Source organism: Felis catus, chromosome C2 (genome assembly GCF_018350175.1).
Source record: "Felis catus isolate Fca126 chromosome C2, F.catus_Fca126_mat1.0, whole genome shotgun sequence".
Classification (NCBI taxonomy): Eukaryota; Metazoa; Chordata; class Mammalia; order Carnivora; family Felidae; genus Felis; species Felis catus.
In genome coordinates, this window is record NC_058376.1 from 29,206,270 (window position 1) to 29,221,870 (window position 15,601).

The window sequence follows — 15,601 nt, forward strand, 5'->3', positions numbered from 1 at the left end:
TTTTCTCTAATTTGCTTGAACTTGGTTTAATACATCTGCAGTTCTTTTGCTTGTTTTTTGTTTTTTGTTTTTTAACACTTAAGGCGTTGCATTTATTAAATGCAGTCACCAGAGAGCCGTTTACTTGTTCATAGCATCTTTGGAAACAACCTGCAATTTTATTTCATTTCCTTGTCCTTCATACAAAGATTTCCATGCTGGTTCATGTGTGGACTGTGATGACTTCAAGGAAAAATCATGTCCTAGGCTAGGTAAGTGAGATTGGTATGATGACTATAAGATTTTGTGGAAAATGAATAACATAGTTGTCAGTATTTTTTGCTGGAAGCTTTTTATTTACTTATGAACATGTTAGCATTTTATGGAAAAATTGCCTGTGGAACAACCAGACACAAGAGTTTATTTTCTACTAAGTATTTTATAAGGTATTTAGTGAGAGAAGTTTAATCAACTGCCTTTCTATGCTCAGTGTAGTATACAGATCTGGTGGTCTCATGAGGATCTTTGTTCTTGCTTTGCAGAGGACTCTCACTATTTATCATCCATGCATATTTCCATTAAAGAAAGAGACTGCATTCTTTCTTTCTTTCTTTCTTTCTTTCTTTCTTTCTTTCTTTCTTTCTTTCTTTCTTTCTTTCTTTTCTTTTGAGAGTTGTGCATTCTTAGTGGCATTGAGGGTTTTTACTTTTATGGAAAGCTTTAGGAGCAAGTGGAGAGGTATAAACCATTGTTAGCTTTTCATTTGCTATTAGCAAGTAGACATGAATCATACATGGTTCACACCTTCCAAATTGATAAAACTTGGCAAGAGCGGTTAAGTATTCCAACTTTCGATAACTACAGCCTGCTGGTGGGAAATTATAGAGAAAAATGAATCCACATAAAAATAGAATGTAAGAGCTGGAAAGAATCTCAGAGGTTGTTTGTTCAGGATTTTCCAAAGACATTACCAACCCCCAGGCATGTTATGAGCATGTAAACATCTGATCAGTGTCATGATCAGGATCTGCCAGAAATGTTTCCAGAGCCAAAGGGGCTCTATTAAATGGGAAGCAATTACAAAGGCTGAATTAAAAAGCTTCCTGCAGTTTTCTTCAGCAGGAGGTTTATACTAACATGCATAGAGAATTGCTAGGAGAGACAGGCAATATGCAGGCTTTGTCAGACTTATTTTCTTATAGACCTCTTCTGTCCAGAAAACATCCTGTGGGATTCCTTTTCTTCAGACCTCATGTTAGGGATTGCTTTTCTGGTTTCATTGCTCTTCCATCTAAATGAGAAAATTGTGACCCAGTGTGAGCATAAGTATTGTGTAAGGACACAAGTGAGAGCTAGAGTTAAAATCCTTAATTCTCAATTCAGTGTTCTTTCTACCTTGTTCACATTTCAAATTCAGAGGTAGAAAGTGGAAAGAGACAAATACATAAAGTGGGAAGCATTTTCAATATATATATGTGTGTGATAATATTTCAAATATAGTAATAATGTATATATTGGAAATATACATATTATATACATAATATATAGTGTATATAGATGCTATCTACACTTCATGTATTATATATAATGTACAGACATATATACTGTATCTCTTTGAATGTGTATTTGTAGGAGAATTGGGGGGTGTACTCATGGAACTAAATTCTGTGTTTATTTTATCTAATAATTTTATTCTGCTATATTTACTAAAAAGACACAAATAAAATTCTTAATTTATGATATATTAGTAAAGACTGCTACAAATGGATTGTAGACATATAGAGTATTCTAACCTCTGATAAGATTTCCAGGGAGTAGATTTGCTTGTGAATCTTTAATTTGAATTATCATGTAATTAAAATAAATATAATGTAAAATTATTTGAAAAGTCATTTTTAAGTGATAAAGATCCTGAACTATAATTATAATAATTATTATAATACATTGATCCTTTAGTTCCTTTAGTGATTTGAAAGCTTTGTGTGCTATTTGCTTGAAGTCTAGTTTCTAATGTTTTCTTTCTCAAATCTCAGGTTATCAAGCTGAGCTATGGAAAGATGTTTTAAAAGAAAGAAAAGAAAAAAGATTTCTCAGGACCACTGTGTTTTTGGATACTACTGGCACAAAACCATTCTGCAGTAAGTTAACATTTTCAACAAATGAACAAATAATTAGTTTTATATACTAATTTATATATTCTCCAAAATGTTCTTTCTACCCACTCCAATTTCATCATGTAATTTCAAGGAATTCTAAAATTTGTTAGAGCCAAATTCAAATAAGGACTTGATATTTTAGATTGAATGAACATACGCTTTGGACAATATTTTCCCAAAGAAACAATAAAGTCTGTTTGTTCTTTTCCTCCAAATTTGCCTGATTACCCTTCCCACCTTTAGAGTTATATCAACATATACCTGATTATAGAGTTCAAGACATCTGTCTACACTATTAATATCCTTTGGGAACTGAACCTAAACTATATAAATACAAAATGTATAAGTAAATAATAACCTCCCCTATATATTTAGAGACAAGAGAAAATTCAATGAACAAGAGAGAATCTCTTAGAAATATATTAAATAATTAGACTTATGAGGAGCTATTTTAAATTTTATTCTGTTTAAAGATGAAAAGCTGGTAGTTGTTTATAAATAAAGGTAAATCCTATTATAAGAAGAATCTTACGAGAAGTTTCAAGTCACTGCCATTGACTTTAGTTACTGATGGATAAGTACTTAAAATCGATTCTCGTATTTAAAAGTATTTTGGGGGCTCCTGAGTGGCTGTCAGTTAAGCATCCAACTTTGGCTCAGGTCATGATCTCGCAGTTTGTGAGTTTGAGCCCTGCCTTGAGCTCTGTGCTGACATCTCAGAGCCTGGAGCCTGCTTCAGATTCTGTGTCTCCCTCTCTTTCTCTCTCTGCCCCTCCCCTGCTCGCACTCTTTTTCTCTCTCTCTCTAAAAAATAAATAAACATTTAAAAAATAAATAAAAAAATGAAAGTATTTTTAGGGCTGTTAGTGTTAATATTTTGCAGACACAGTTGCTATCAATTTTAAGATATTGTAATTTTTAAAATATTTTAAAATAATTTTTAAAATATTAGTGTTATATTGTACCATTTGGAATTAGGCCTATTATTTAATTAAAATTTTTACTAAATTAAATTTAGATTCAAATGCAGATATAAGAAATACAGAGAGGGGCGCCTGGGTGGCGCAGTCGGTTAAGCGTCCGACTTCAGCCAGGTCACGATCTCGCGGTCTGTGAGTTTGAGCCCCGCGTGGGGCTCTGGGCTGATGGCTCAGAGCCTGGAGCCTGTTTCCGATTCTGTGTCTCCCTCTCTCTCTGCCCCTCCCCCGTTCATGCTCTGTCTCTCTCTGTCCCAAAAATAAACGTTGAAAAAAAAAATTAAAAAAAAAAAAAAAAAAAGAAATACAGAGAGCTCCTGTGTACACTTTATCCAGTTTTCCTCAATGTTAATATTTTGCAACATAGTATAATTATAATATAATATCACCACCAGGATATTCATATTTCCCCAGGCACTCCTCTGTGTCTGTGTGTGTGTGTAGTTCTGTACAATTTAATCATACGTTTAAGGCTAGTATCTGTCACTACAGTGAAGATCGTGAACAGTTCCATCACCACAAGGATCCTTTGGGTGATACTTTTATAACCACATATACCATCCTGTCCTGCTTTTCTAAAATTTTGTCATTTTGCTCTTAATGATAGAGAACAAACTGAGGGTTGATGGAGGGAGGTGCGTGTGGGATGGGCTAGGTGAGTGATGGGTATTAAGGAGGACACTTGTGATGAGCACTGGGTGTTGTATATAAGTGGTGAATCACTGAATTCTCCTGAAACCAATATTGCCCTGTATGTTAACTAACTAAAGTTTAAATTTAAAAAAAAGAAAAAAAAGAAGATACAATAAAAAATAAATAAAATTTTGTCATTTTGAAAATGTTATATAAAGGGACTCATTCTGTATGTGACCTTTTAATTGCCTCTTTTTTTTTTTTCACTCAGCTTCTCTGGAGGTTTATCCATCATTCCTTTTTATTGCTGAGTAGTATTCCATGGTATATATGTATCACAGCTGGTTTAATTGTTCATCTCTTGAAGGACACGAGGGATATTTTTAATTGTGGCTTTATGAATAAAGCTATGAACATTTATATACAAGTTTTTGTATGAATTTAAGTTTTTATTTCTCCAAAGGCCTAAGAATGCACTTGCTAGGTCAGAAGATAATTAACTTTATAAGAAATTGACCAAGTGTTTTTCAGAGTGCTGTATCATTTTGCAATCCCCTCAGCAAAGTATGAGTGATCCAATTTCTCTGATTTCTTACTAATAATTGGTGTTGTCATTATTTAAAAAAATTATTCATTCTAATAGGTGGATAGTGATGCCATATTGTGGTTTTAATTTTTGTTACCCTGATGGTTTATAATAATGAATATCTTTTCTGTATATCCTCTTTGGTGAAATGTGTGTTCATATCCTTTGCCTATTTCTTAACTGGATATTTTATTTTATTTTATTTTATTTTACATTATTTATTTTATTTTACATTATTTTTTTTTATATTTTACATCCAAATTAGTTAGCATATAGTGCAACAATGATTTCAGGAATAGATTCCTTAGTGCCCCTTACCCATTTAAACCATCCCCCCTCCCACAACCCCTCCAGTAACCCTCAGTTTGTTCTCCATATTTATGAGTCACTTCTGTTTTGTCCCCCTCCCTGTTTTTATATTATTTTTGTTTCCCGTCCCTTATGTTCATCTGTTTCGTCTCTTAAAGTCCTCATATGAGTGAAGTCATATGATATTTGTCTTTTTCTGACTAATTTCACTTAGCATAATACCCTCCATTCCATCCACGTAGTTGCAAATGGCAAGATTTCATTCTTTTTAATGGCCGAGTAATACTCCATTGTATATATGTATACCACTTCTTCTTTATCCATTCATCCACCCATCGATGGACATTTGGGCTCTTTCCATACTTTGGCTATTGTTGATAGTGCTGCTATAAACATGGGGTGCATGTGTCCCTCCGAAACAGCACACCTGTATCCCGTGGGTAAATGCCTAGTAGTGCAATTGCTGGGTTGTAGGGTAGGTCTATTTTTAGTTTTTTGAGGAACCTCCATACTGTTTCCCAGAGTGGCTGTGTGAGCTTGCATTCCCACCAACAATGCAAAAGAGATCCTCTTCCTCTGCATCCTTGCCAACATCTGTTGTTGCCTGAGCTGTTAATGCTAGCCATTCTGACAGGTGTAAGGTGGTATCTTATTGTAGTTTTGATTTGTATTTCCTTGATGATGAGTGATGTTGGGCATTTTTTCATGTGTCAGTTGGCCATCTGGATGTCTGCTTTGGAGAGGTGTCTATTCATGTCTTTTGCCCATTTCCTCACTGGATTATTTGTTTTTTGGGTGTTGAGTTGGATAAGTTCTTTATAGATTTTGGATACTAACCCTTTATCTGATATGTCGTTTGCAAATATCATCTCCCATCATGTTGGTTGCCTTTTAGTTTTGCTGATTGTTTCCTTTGCTGTGCAGAAGGTTTTTATTTTGATGAGGTCCCAATAGTTCATTTTTGCCTTTGTTTCCCTTGCCTCTGGAGACATGTTGAGTAAGAAGTTGCTGCGGCAAAGGTCAGAAGGTTTTTTTCTGCTTTCTCCCTGAGGATTTTGATGGCTTCCTGTCTTACATTTAGGTCTTTCATCCATTTTGAGTTTATTTTTGTGTATGGTGTAAAAAAGTTGTACAGTTTCATTTTTCTGCATGTCGCTGTCCAGTTTTCCCAGCACCCCTTGAAGAGACCGTCTTTATTCTATTGGATATTCTTTTCTGCTTTGTCAAAGATTAGTTGTCCATACGTTTGTGGGTCCATTTCTTGGTTCTGTATTCTGATCCATTGATCTGAGTATCTGTTTTTGTGCCAGTACCATACTGTCTTCATGATTACAGTCTTGTAGTACAGCTTGAAGTCTGGGATTGTGAGGCCTTCTGCTTTGGTTTCCTTTTTCAAGATTGCTTTGGCTATTTGGGGTCTTTTCTGGTTCCATACAAATTTTAGGATTATTTGTTCTAGCTCTGTAAAGACTTCTGGTATTATTTAGATAGGGATTGCATTGAATATGTAGATTGCTTTGGGTAGTATCGACATTTTAACAATATTTGTTCTTCCTATCCAGGAGCATGGAATCTTTTTCCATTTTTTTTGTGTCTTCTTCAATTTCTTTCATAAGCTTTCTATAGCTTTCAGTGTATAGATTTTTCATCTCTTTGGTTAGATTTATTCCTAGGTATTTTATGGTAAATTTACAATTGTAAATGGGATCTATTCTTTGATTTCTCTTTGTGTTGCTTCATTGTTGGTGTATAGGAATGCATACGATTTCTGTGCATTGATTTTATATGCTGCAGTGTTGCTGAATTCATGAATCAGTTCTATGAGTTTTTGGTGGAATCTTTAGGGTTTTCCATATAGAGTATCATGTCATCTGTGAAGAGGGAAAGTTTGACCTCCTTCTGGCCGATTTGGATGCCTTTTATTTCTTTGTGTTGTCTGATTGCAGAGGCTTCCAATACTATGTCGAATAACAGTGGCGAGAGTGGACATCCCCATCTTGTTCGTGACCTTAGGGGGACAGCTCTCAGTTTTTCCCCATTGAGGATGATAATAGCATTGGGTCATTCATATATGGCTTTTATGATCTCTAAGTATGCTCCTTCTATCCCTACTTTCTTGAGGGTTTTCATCAAGAAACGATGCTGTATTTTGTCAAATGCTTTCTCTGCATCTGTTGAGAGGATCATATGGTTCTTATCCTTTCTTTTATTGATGTGATCAATCACGTTAATTGTTTTGTGGATATTGAACCACCCCTGCATCCCAGGTATAAATCCCACTTGGTTGTGGTGAATAATGTTTTTAATGTATTGTTGGAGTCGGTTGGCTAATACCTTGTTGAGGATTTTTGCATCCATGTTCATCAGGGAAATTGGTCTATAGTTCTCCTTTTTAGTGGGGTCTCTGTATGGTTTTGGAATCAAGGTAACGCTGGCTTCGTAGAAAGAGTTTGGAAGTTTTCCTTCCATTTCTATTTTTTGGAACAGCTTCAAGAGAATAGGTGTTAACTCTTCCTTAAATGTTTGGTAGAATTATGCTGTAAAGCCATCCAGCCCTGGACTCTTGTTTTTTGGCAGATTTTTTATTACTAATTCGATTTCCTTACTGGTTATGGTCTGTTCAAATTTTCTATTTCTTCCTGTTTCAGTTTTGGTAGTGTATATGTTTCTAGGAATTTGTCCATTTCTTCCAGATTGCCCATTTTATTGACATATAATTTCTCATAATATTCTCTTGTTATTGTTTTTATTTCTGCAGTGTTGGTTGTGATCTCTCCTCTTTCATTCTTGATTTCATTTATTTGGGTGATTTCCTTTTTCTTTTTGATCAGACTGGCTAGTGGCTTATCAATTTTGTTAATTCTTTTAAAGAATTAACATTGACCTGTTCTACTGTTTTTTTGGTTTTGTTAGCATTAGTTTCTGCTCTAATCTTTATTATTTCCTGTCTTCTGCTGGTTTTGGGTTTTATTTGCTGTTCTTTTTCCAGTTCTTTAAGGCGTAAGGTTAGGTTGTGTATCTGAGATCTTCCTTCTTTAGAAAGGCCTGGATTGCTATATACTTTCCTCTTATGGCTGCCTTTGCTGTGTCCCAGAGATTTTGATTGTGGTGTTATCATTTTCATTGGCTTCCATATACTTTATAATTTCCTCTTTAACTGCTTGGTTAGCCCATTCATTCTTTAGTAGGATGTTGTTCAGTCTTCGAGTATTTGTTACCTTTCCACATTTTTTCTTGTGGTTGATTTCGAGTTTCATAGCGTTGTGGTCTGAAAATATGCATGGTATGATCTCGATCTTTTTATACTTGCTGAGGGCTGTTATGTCCTAGCATGTGGTCTATTCTGGAGAACGTTCCATGTGCACTGGAAAAGAATGTGTATTCTGCTGCTTTAGGATGAAATGCTCTGAATATATCTGTTAAGTCAATCTGGTCCAGTGTGCCATTCAAAGCCATTGTTTCCTTGTTGATTTTATGATTAGATGATCTGTCCATTGCTGTGAGTGGGGTGTTGAAGTCTCCTACTATTATGGTATTACTATTGATGAGTTTCTTTATGTTTGTGATTAATTGATTTATATATTTGGGTGCTTTCACATTTGGCACATAAATGTTTATGATTGTTAGGTCCTCTTGGTGAATACATCCCTTGATTATGATACAGTGCCCTTCTGCATTTCTTGATACAGTCTTTATTTTAAAGTCTAGATTGTCTGATACAAGTATGGCTACTCCGGCTTTCTTTTGTTGACTATAAGCATGATAGATGGTTCTCCATCCCCTTATTTTCAATCGAAAGGTGTCTTTAGGTCTAAAGTGGGTCTCTTGTAAACAAATGGATCTTGTTTTCTTATCTATTCTGTTACCCTATGTCTTTTAATTGGAGCATTGAGTCCATTGACATTTAATGGGTGAGTACTGAAATATATGAATTTATTTCCATTTTGATGCTTAGAGTTTCTGGTGGTGTTCTCTGGTCCTTTCTAATCTTTGTTGCTTTTGGTATTTATTTATTTATTTGTTTATTTATTTATAATTTCATCTTTTCTCCTCTCAGAGAGTTCCCCTTAAAATTTCTTGCAGGGCTGGTTTAGTGGTCACAAACTCCTTTAATTTTTGTTTGTCTGAGAAACTTTTTATCTCTCCTTCTATTTTGAATGACAGCCTTGCTGGATAAAGAATTCTTGGCTCCATATGTTTCTGATTCAACACATTAAATATATCCTACCACTCCTTCCTGGCCTGCTAAGTTTCTCTGGATAGGTCTGCTGCACACCTGATTGGTCTTCCCTTGTAGGTTAGGGAGTTTTTTCCCCTTGTTGCTTTCATGATTCTCTTCTTTCCTGAGTATTTTGTTAATTTGACTATGATGTGCTTTGCTGATGGTCGGTTTTTGTTGACTCTAATGGGGGTCCTCTGTGCTTACTGGATTGTGATGTCTGTATCTTTCCCCAGGTTAGGAAAGTTTTCTGCTATGTTTTGCTCACATAACCCTTCTACCCCTATTTCTCTCTCTTTCTCTTCTGGACCCCTATGATTCTGATGTTGTTCCTTTTTAATGAGTAACTGATTTCTCTAATTCTTAAATCATGCTCTTTTGCCTTAATGTAGCTCTTTCTTCTGCTTCATAATTCTCCATAATTTTGTCCTCTATATCGCTGATTCTCTGTTCTGCCTCATCCATCCTTGCCCCTGAGGCATCCACCCATGATTGCGGCTCAGGTGTAGCATTTTTTATTTCATCCTGACTAGTTTTTACTTCTTTTATCTCTGCAGAAAGGGATTCTAATCTATTTTGAACTCCAGCTAGTATTCTTATTATCATGATTCTGAATTCTGGTTCAGATATCTTGCTTGTATCTGTGTTGGTTAAATCCCTTGCTGTCGTTTCTTCGTGCTCTTTTCTTTTGGGGTGAATTCCTTCGTTTTGTCATTTTGAAGGGAGAAAAGGAATTAATGAGGTAGAAAAATTAAAATTAAAAATATTAAAATTAAAAAATTAAAAACACACTCATACAAAAAATCGAATAAATGATGCTAGATCCTGGGTGTGTTTTGGTTTGGGTGTTGAAAGTGGTTTGATAGATTAGAGAAAAAAGGGGGAAACAAAGGAAATTGTTTGAGAATTTGAAAAAAATGAAAATACTAAAATAGACTAAAATGAAATGATGGAAGTAAAATAGAATTTGAAAAAAATTACACAAAAGTAAAGAATATAGTAGAAAAAATTAAAGAAATATATTTTTAATAGAAATTAAAAATAAAAATAACTTTTTTCTCTTTCTGTATTCAAGAAAAAGAGGTGAAAAAAAGAAAAAAGAAAAAAAATTGAATAATTGGACCTGCTAACAGATTGAAATAGTACTTAAATTACTTCATTTTCCCCTGGAAGTCAGACTATGAAGCACTTTATAGTACATAAACTGAGCAAGCGGTGAGACTTGTGTTCTTGAAGAGCTTGGTCAGCCCAGTTGGTCGGGGCTTAGTGTAACGGCTCCCTTATCCACTAGATGGTGCTGCTAGCCTACTGGGGTGGATTGTTGTGGCACTTGTAGGTGCATATGCACATGTGTGGGAGCAGTAAAAATGGTGTCACCCAACTACTCAGTCTCTAGTATTGGAACTCTTTTCTCCCTGATCAGCAATCGTGCATCCATCCTTCATCTTCAGCTTCTGTCCACTCGCCACTTCCACACCATTAGTGACCAGACCCCAGGCAGCACCTCCCTCCAGAGTTTTGTCTCAGATGCCACTGCCTTCCCCATCCCCCCACTTCTGAGGTACTGTGGCTTTGACCTGCTCTGCCCCTCTGCGGAGGGTCTCACAGAGCAATAGTCAGGTGCCAGCCACACCCAGGAATGCTTGCGGGATCATGCTGCTGCCGATGCCCACTAACTGCGGCTGGGTGCTAGCCCGCCCCAGAAAAAGTTCGTGAGACAGTGTAGCAGCAGCACCTCAGGGGTATGGAAAATAATAACACACATCTGGCACCAGGCTTCACCCCCAATGACCTTGTTCCAGCACCAGTGAATGTGGCCCTTCTCTGGGGTCTGCTGGGCACAGGTGGCCTCACAGCCTCTACCAAACGTCCTTCCAGCAGTGGAACTGCTTCTCTCCAGCAGTGGAACCACCGCTTCTCCCCTTGTAGCCCGAGAACCTGTCAGACCCCACTCTGCTCCTGGGGATTCACCCTTTACACCAGACCACCATCAGGTATTGAGCTGCAGAGTTGCAGACTGTGATCCCCTTGTTTACAGTCTTAATGGAATTTAAACCCTCTCCTTTCTCCTTTCTCCCTTTTTAGTTCAGTCCCTGCAGCTGTTTCCAATTTTCCACTTTCTCTCCAGCTGCTTTTAGGGAGGGGTGCTTTCCCCTTATTCTCCCCCACCATGTCCATCCTCTCTCTGCATGCAAAAGCAGTTCCCTGCCCTCCATGTTTTCTCTCTCCCCAAGTTCACCTCTCCATGCCACGTACCTGCTGAATTCTGTGGTTCAGGTTGTGTAGATTGTTGTGTTAATCCTCAGATTAGGTTTCTAGGTGTGCAGGATGGTTTAGTGTTGGTCTGGCTGTATTTCATGGATGTGAGACACACAAAAACCTTCCATGCTGTTTCGCCATCTTGGCTCCTCCTCCCAGTTTTCTGAAGTTTAGTTTTGAGATGACATGGTGAGGATTTGTTTAGTATCCTGTTTACATTCACTCAGCTTCTTGAATCTTCATGTTAGTTTCCTTCACCAAATTTAGAAAGTCCTCAGCCATCAGCCATCATTTCTTTGAATACTCTTTCAGCCTCACTCTCCTTTCTCTCTTTTTGATATGATGATAACACAGAAATTACATCTTTTGTTTAGTCCCACAAGTGTCTGAGGCCCTGTTAATTTTTTCCCCCTCAATCTCTTTTCTCTACATTGCTGAGATTGAGTGCCAAATTGATCTGTCTTCAGATTCACTGATTTCTATCCTTTATCATCCACTCTACCGTCAGGCACATGCAATGAGTTATATATACATTACTGTAGTTTTTACTTATGTAATTTCTACTTTCTTTTCCAGTTTCTATTTTTTTGCTCAGATTTTTCTATTCATTTTTTTTTCAAGAAATGACTTTGAAGCATTTTTATAATGGCTTCTTTGAAATCCTTGTCAGATAATCCTAGCATCTGATTCATCTCAGTGTTGGCATCAATTGATTTCCTTTCTCACCAAAGTTGTGATTGTCTTTGTTCTTGGTATAATGGGCAATTTTCAATAATGTTTTGAGCATTTTGTCTATTATGTTGGAATTTGAGTCCTATTTAAATCTTTTATTTTGAGCAGGCAGCTATTGTTTAGATTTTAGCTTTATTCTGAGACTATGGCTTCTTAGATGTATAAAAGTTCAGGATTTTTATAGTTGCCTGGTGACTTCCTTCTTTTTTTCTTTGTACATAAAATTGCCTCCTGATTTTATCTGATTCTATCACAACAATTTGTCTCATAGACCCCTTGAATCTGTGTCTTTTTTTCCATCTTGAATATTATGTTCTATAGTATTTTATTTCACTTGTTGTTTAACAATTAGTATTTATTACGGATGCTATTACATCAAATACTCTATTTACCAGTTGTTTTTCTACATTTTATCTGGCTTTCTTCTCCCTCCCCTACTTCTTCCTTTTGGGTTTAACTTCTATCTTACTGAGCTCCTTTACTTAGCATCATGCCTCCTGTGCATGGAAGCTGACATGCATCCTCTGTCTCCATGCTAAATCTAGTTCCCAGGTCGTGTAGGGATCCAGGGCTTCAGTCCTCCTTATGTTTTGCCTTTATTTTCTCTTCCTTTCTGCCTTGTGATATTTTCCCTGCCTTCATCTGAGCTTGGTTTTGTATTTAATTTATGGATTGTACAGTCATCATTTCCATGTACTTGTAACATGAGATGGGCTTTTTCTGTGACATCTTAATATGTCACACTACCAGAAATCATCTGAGAGAGTCTGAACACCTACTTTTCCGGGTGAGGTGAAACAGTCTTTTGTCTAAAGCTGGGGAGTCACTTCAGAGTAAGAAGTGGTTCTTCAGTCTCTTGTGTTAGAATTTCTTGAGGTCCAGTGGTAAATAAATTATCTCATTTAAGGTGGTACTAAGTAAGCATCAGGCATAAAACAAGAAGTTACTCTTGTCTATTTGGTAGCAACATTTAACACCTAGCCTGCATGGTTTTACTACATGTATTTCTCACAAGATAATTTCATACATTCCATGTTCTGTTTTTATATGTTTTCTTCTAAGAAATAGTTCACAGTACAGGGACTAGTGTCTACCTCCCTTATATAAAGTATGATGGAGATGGACTGTACATTCTAGTCCATAAGTTACAATATCACAACAGGATTGGGATAGAACTAAAAGAATGGGTATTGCCTTACACTGGATTGCAGCCAAATGTAGCCCACTTGGCTGTTATTGGTACTATGGAATGGGCATCTAAGCAATAATAGCATCATGCTTGAAATATAGGAGGAAGAGTGGATATTGATGTTAGTTGGTAAAAGGGGTAGATGTAGTGCATACTTAAAAATATCTCTTTGATGTGAATTTAAATCCTCCCTCTGGGTATTTCCTGTCCAGATGTGTTAATATTTTCTCATCATAGAAATGAAAGTGTCTTAAACTTGCTTTCTTAGCTAATCTTCTAGCTCATTTTTGGAAGTGGTAGCAATGGGATCTTGAAGCAGTCTGTCCTGTGATTTGGGGGCAGTGTTTCTGGCTGAGCCTTGTTCTCTGGCCCTGAATGCTTGTTTGAGCTACATATTCCTTAATAAATTCTTCTGTGCTAAAAAAAAATCTCACAGGGAGTCAGAACTTTCTCTATAGTTCAGACAACACTGAGTATGGGGGTGAGTTCAGTATCCTTGCCTCTGAAATATGTATCAATTTTTAGCTGGGAATTTTTTCTTCCCCTTTTATTTTTTTAAATTTAAATCCAAGTTATTTAACATTTTATGTAGTAATGGCTTCAGAAGTAGAATTTAGTGATTCATCATTTACATTTAACCCCCCAGTGCTCATCCTGATAACTGCCCTCCTTAATGCCTATCACCCAGTTAGCTCATCCTCTCACCCCATACCCCTTCAGCAACCCTCAGTTATCTGTATTTTAGAGTCTGTTATGTTTGACCCCCCCTTTCTATTTTTATCTTATTTTTCCTTCCCTTTCCCTATGTTCATCTGTTTTGTTTCATAAATTTCACACATGAGTGAAATCATATGATACATATGATACTTTCTCTGACTGACTTATTTCACTTAAGCATACATAATACACTCTAGTTCCATTGACATTGTTGCAAATGGCAAGATTTTATTCTTTTTGATCACCGAGTAATATTCCTGTGTGTGTGTGTGTGTGTGTGTGTGTGTGTGTGTGTGTGTGTGTGTGTGTCAGTGGACATTTGGGCTCTTTTCACAATTTGGCTATTGGCAATAGTGCTGCTTTAAACATTGGGGTGCATGTGCCTCTTTGAATCAGCATTTTGTGTCCTTTGGATAAATACTTAATATTGCAATTGCTGGGCCATAAGGTAGTTCTATTTTCAAATTTTGGAGGAACCTCCATACTGTTTTCCAGAGTGGCTCCACCAGTTTGCATTCCCACCAACAGTGCAAAAGGGTTCTCCTTTCTCTGCATCCTTGCCAACATCTGTTGTTTCCTGAGTTATTCATTTTAGCCATTTTGACAAGTGTGAGGTGGTATCTCATTGTGGTTTTGATTTGTAGTTCCCTGGTGATGAGTGATGTTAAGCATCTTTTTAGGTCTCTGTTAGCCATCTGGATATCTTCTTTGGAAAAGTGTCTGTTGGGGCGCCTGGGTGGCGCAGTCGGTTAAGCGTCTGACTTCAGCCAGGTCACGATCTCGCGGTCCGTGAGTTCGAGCCCCGCGTCAGGCTCTGGGCTGATGGCTCAGAGCCTGGAGCCTGTTTCCGATTCTGTGTCTCCCTCTCTCTCTGCCCCTCCCCCATTCATGCTCTGTCTCTCTCTGTCCCAAAAATAAATAAACGTTGAAAAAAAAAAGTGTCTGTTGATGTCTTTTTCCCATTTCTTCACAGGATTATTTGTTTTTTTGGGTGTTGAGTTTGACATGTTCTTTATAGATTTTGGATACTAACATTTTATCCGATATACCATTTGCAAATATCTCATTCTATCGGTTGCCTTTTAGTTTTGCTTATTGTTTCCTTCACTATGCAGAACCTTTTCATCTCAATAAAGTCCCAATAATTCATTTTTGCTTTTGTGTCCCTTACCTCCAGGGATATGTTTAGTAAGAAGTTACTGTGGCCAATGTCAAAGAGGTTGTTGACTGTTTTCGTCTCTAGGATTTTGATGGTTTCCTGTCTTACAATTAGGTCTTTCTTCCATTTTGAGTTTATTTTCGTGTATGGTGTAAGAAAATGGTCCAGGTTCATTCTTTTGCATGTCGCTGTCCAGTTTTCTCAACACCATTTGCTTAAGAGACTGTCTTTTTTCCATTGGATATTCTTTCCTGCTTTGTCAAAGATTAGTTGGTCATACATTTTTGGGTCCATTTCTGTATTATTTATTCTGTTCCGTTGATCTATATCTATTTTTGTGTCAGTACCATATTGTCTTGATGATTACAACTTTGTAATACAGCTTGAAGTATGGAATTGTGATGCCTTCAGCTTTGATTTTCTTTTTCAACATTACATTGGCTATTTGAAGTATTTTCTGGTTCCATACAAATTTTAGAATTGTTTGTTCTAGCTCTGTGAAGAATGCTCATGTTCCTTTGAAAAGGGGTTGCAGTGAATATGTAGACTGCATTGGGTAGTACTGACATTTTAACAACATTTGTTTTTCCAAATCAAAAGCATGGAATATTTTTCCATTTCTTTGTGTCTTCTTCAGTTTTTTTTCCCGTAAGTGTTATGTAGTTTTCAGTGTACAGATATTTTGA

At 36.7% G+C, this 15,601-nt stretch overlaps 1 protein-coding gene across 18 annotated transcripts in view; it reads left to right on the forward strand.

Annotated features, from left to right (window-relative positions):
* LIPI (lipase I) overlaps nucleotides 1–15,601 on the forward strand; it is an 81,448-nt gene that overhangs the window by 35,679 nt on the left and 30,168 nt on the right. For 15 of the 18 annotated variants that reach the window (XM_045036729.1, XM_045036727.1, XM_045036735.1 and 12 more), the window contains 2 exons: nucleotides 84–251; nucleotides 2,013–2,117. In XM_045036729.1, the coding sequence (XP_044892664.1) occupies nucleotides 84–251; nucleotides 2,013–2,117 (273 nt within the window). The remainder of the gene's footprint in view (nucleotides 1–83; nucleotides 252–2,012; nucleotides 2,118–15,601) is intronic. The other 3 variants (XM_045036737.1, XM_045036736.1, XM_023238860.2) reach the window with 1 other exon arrangement.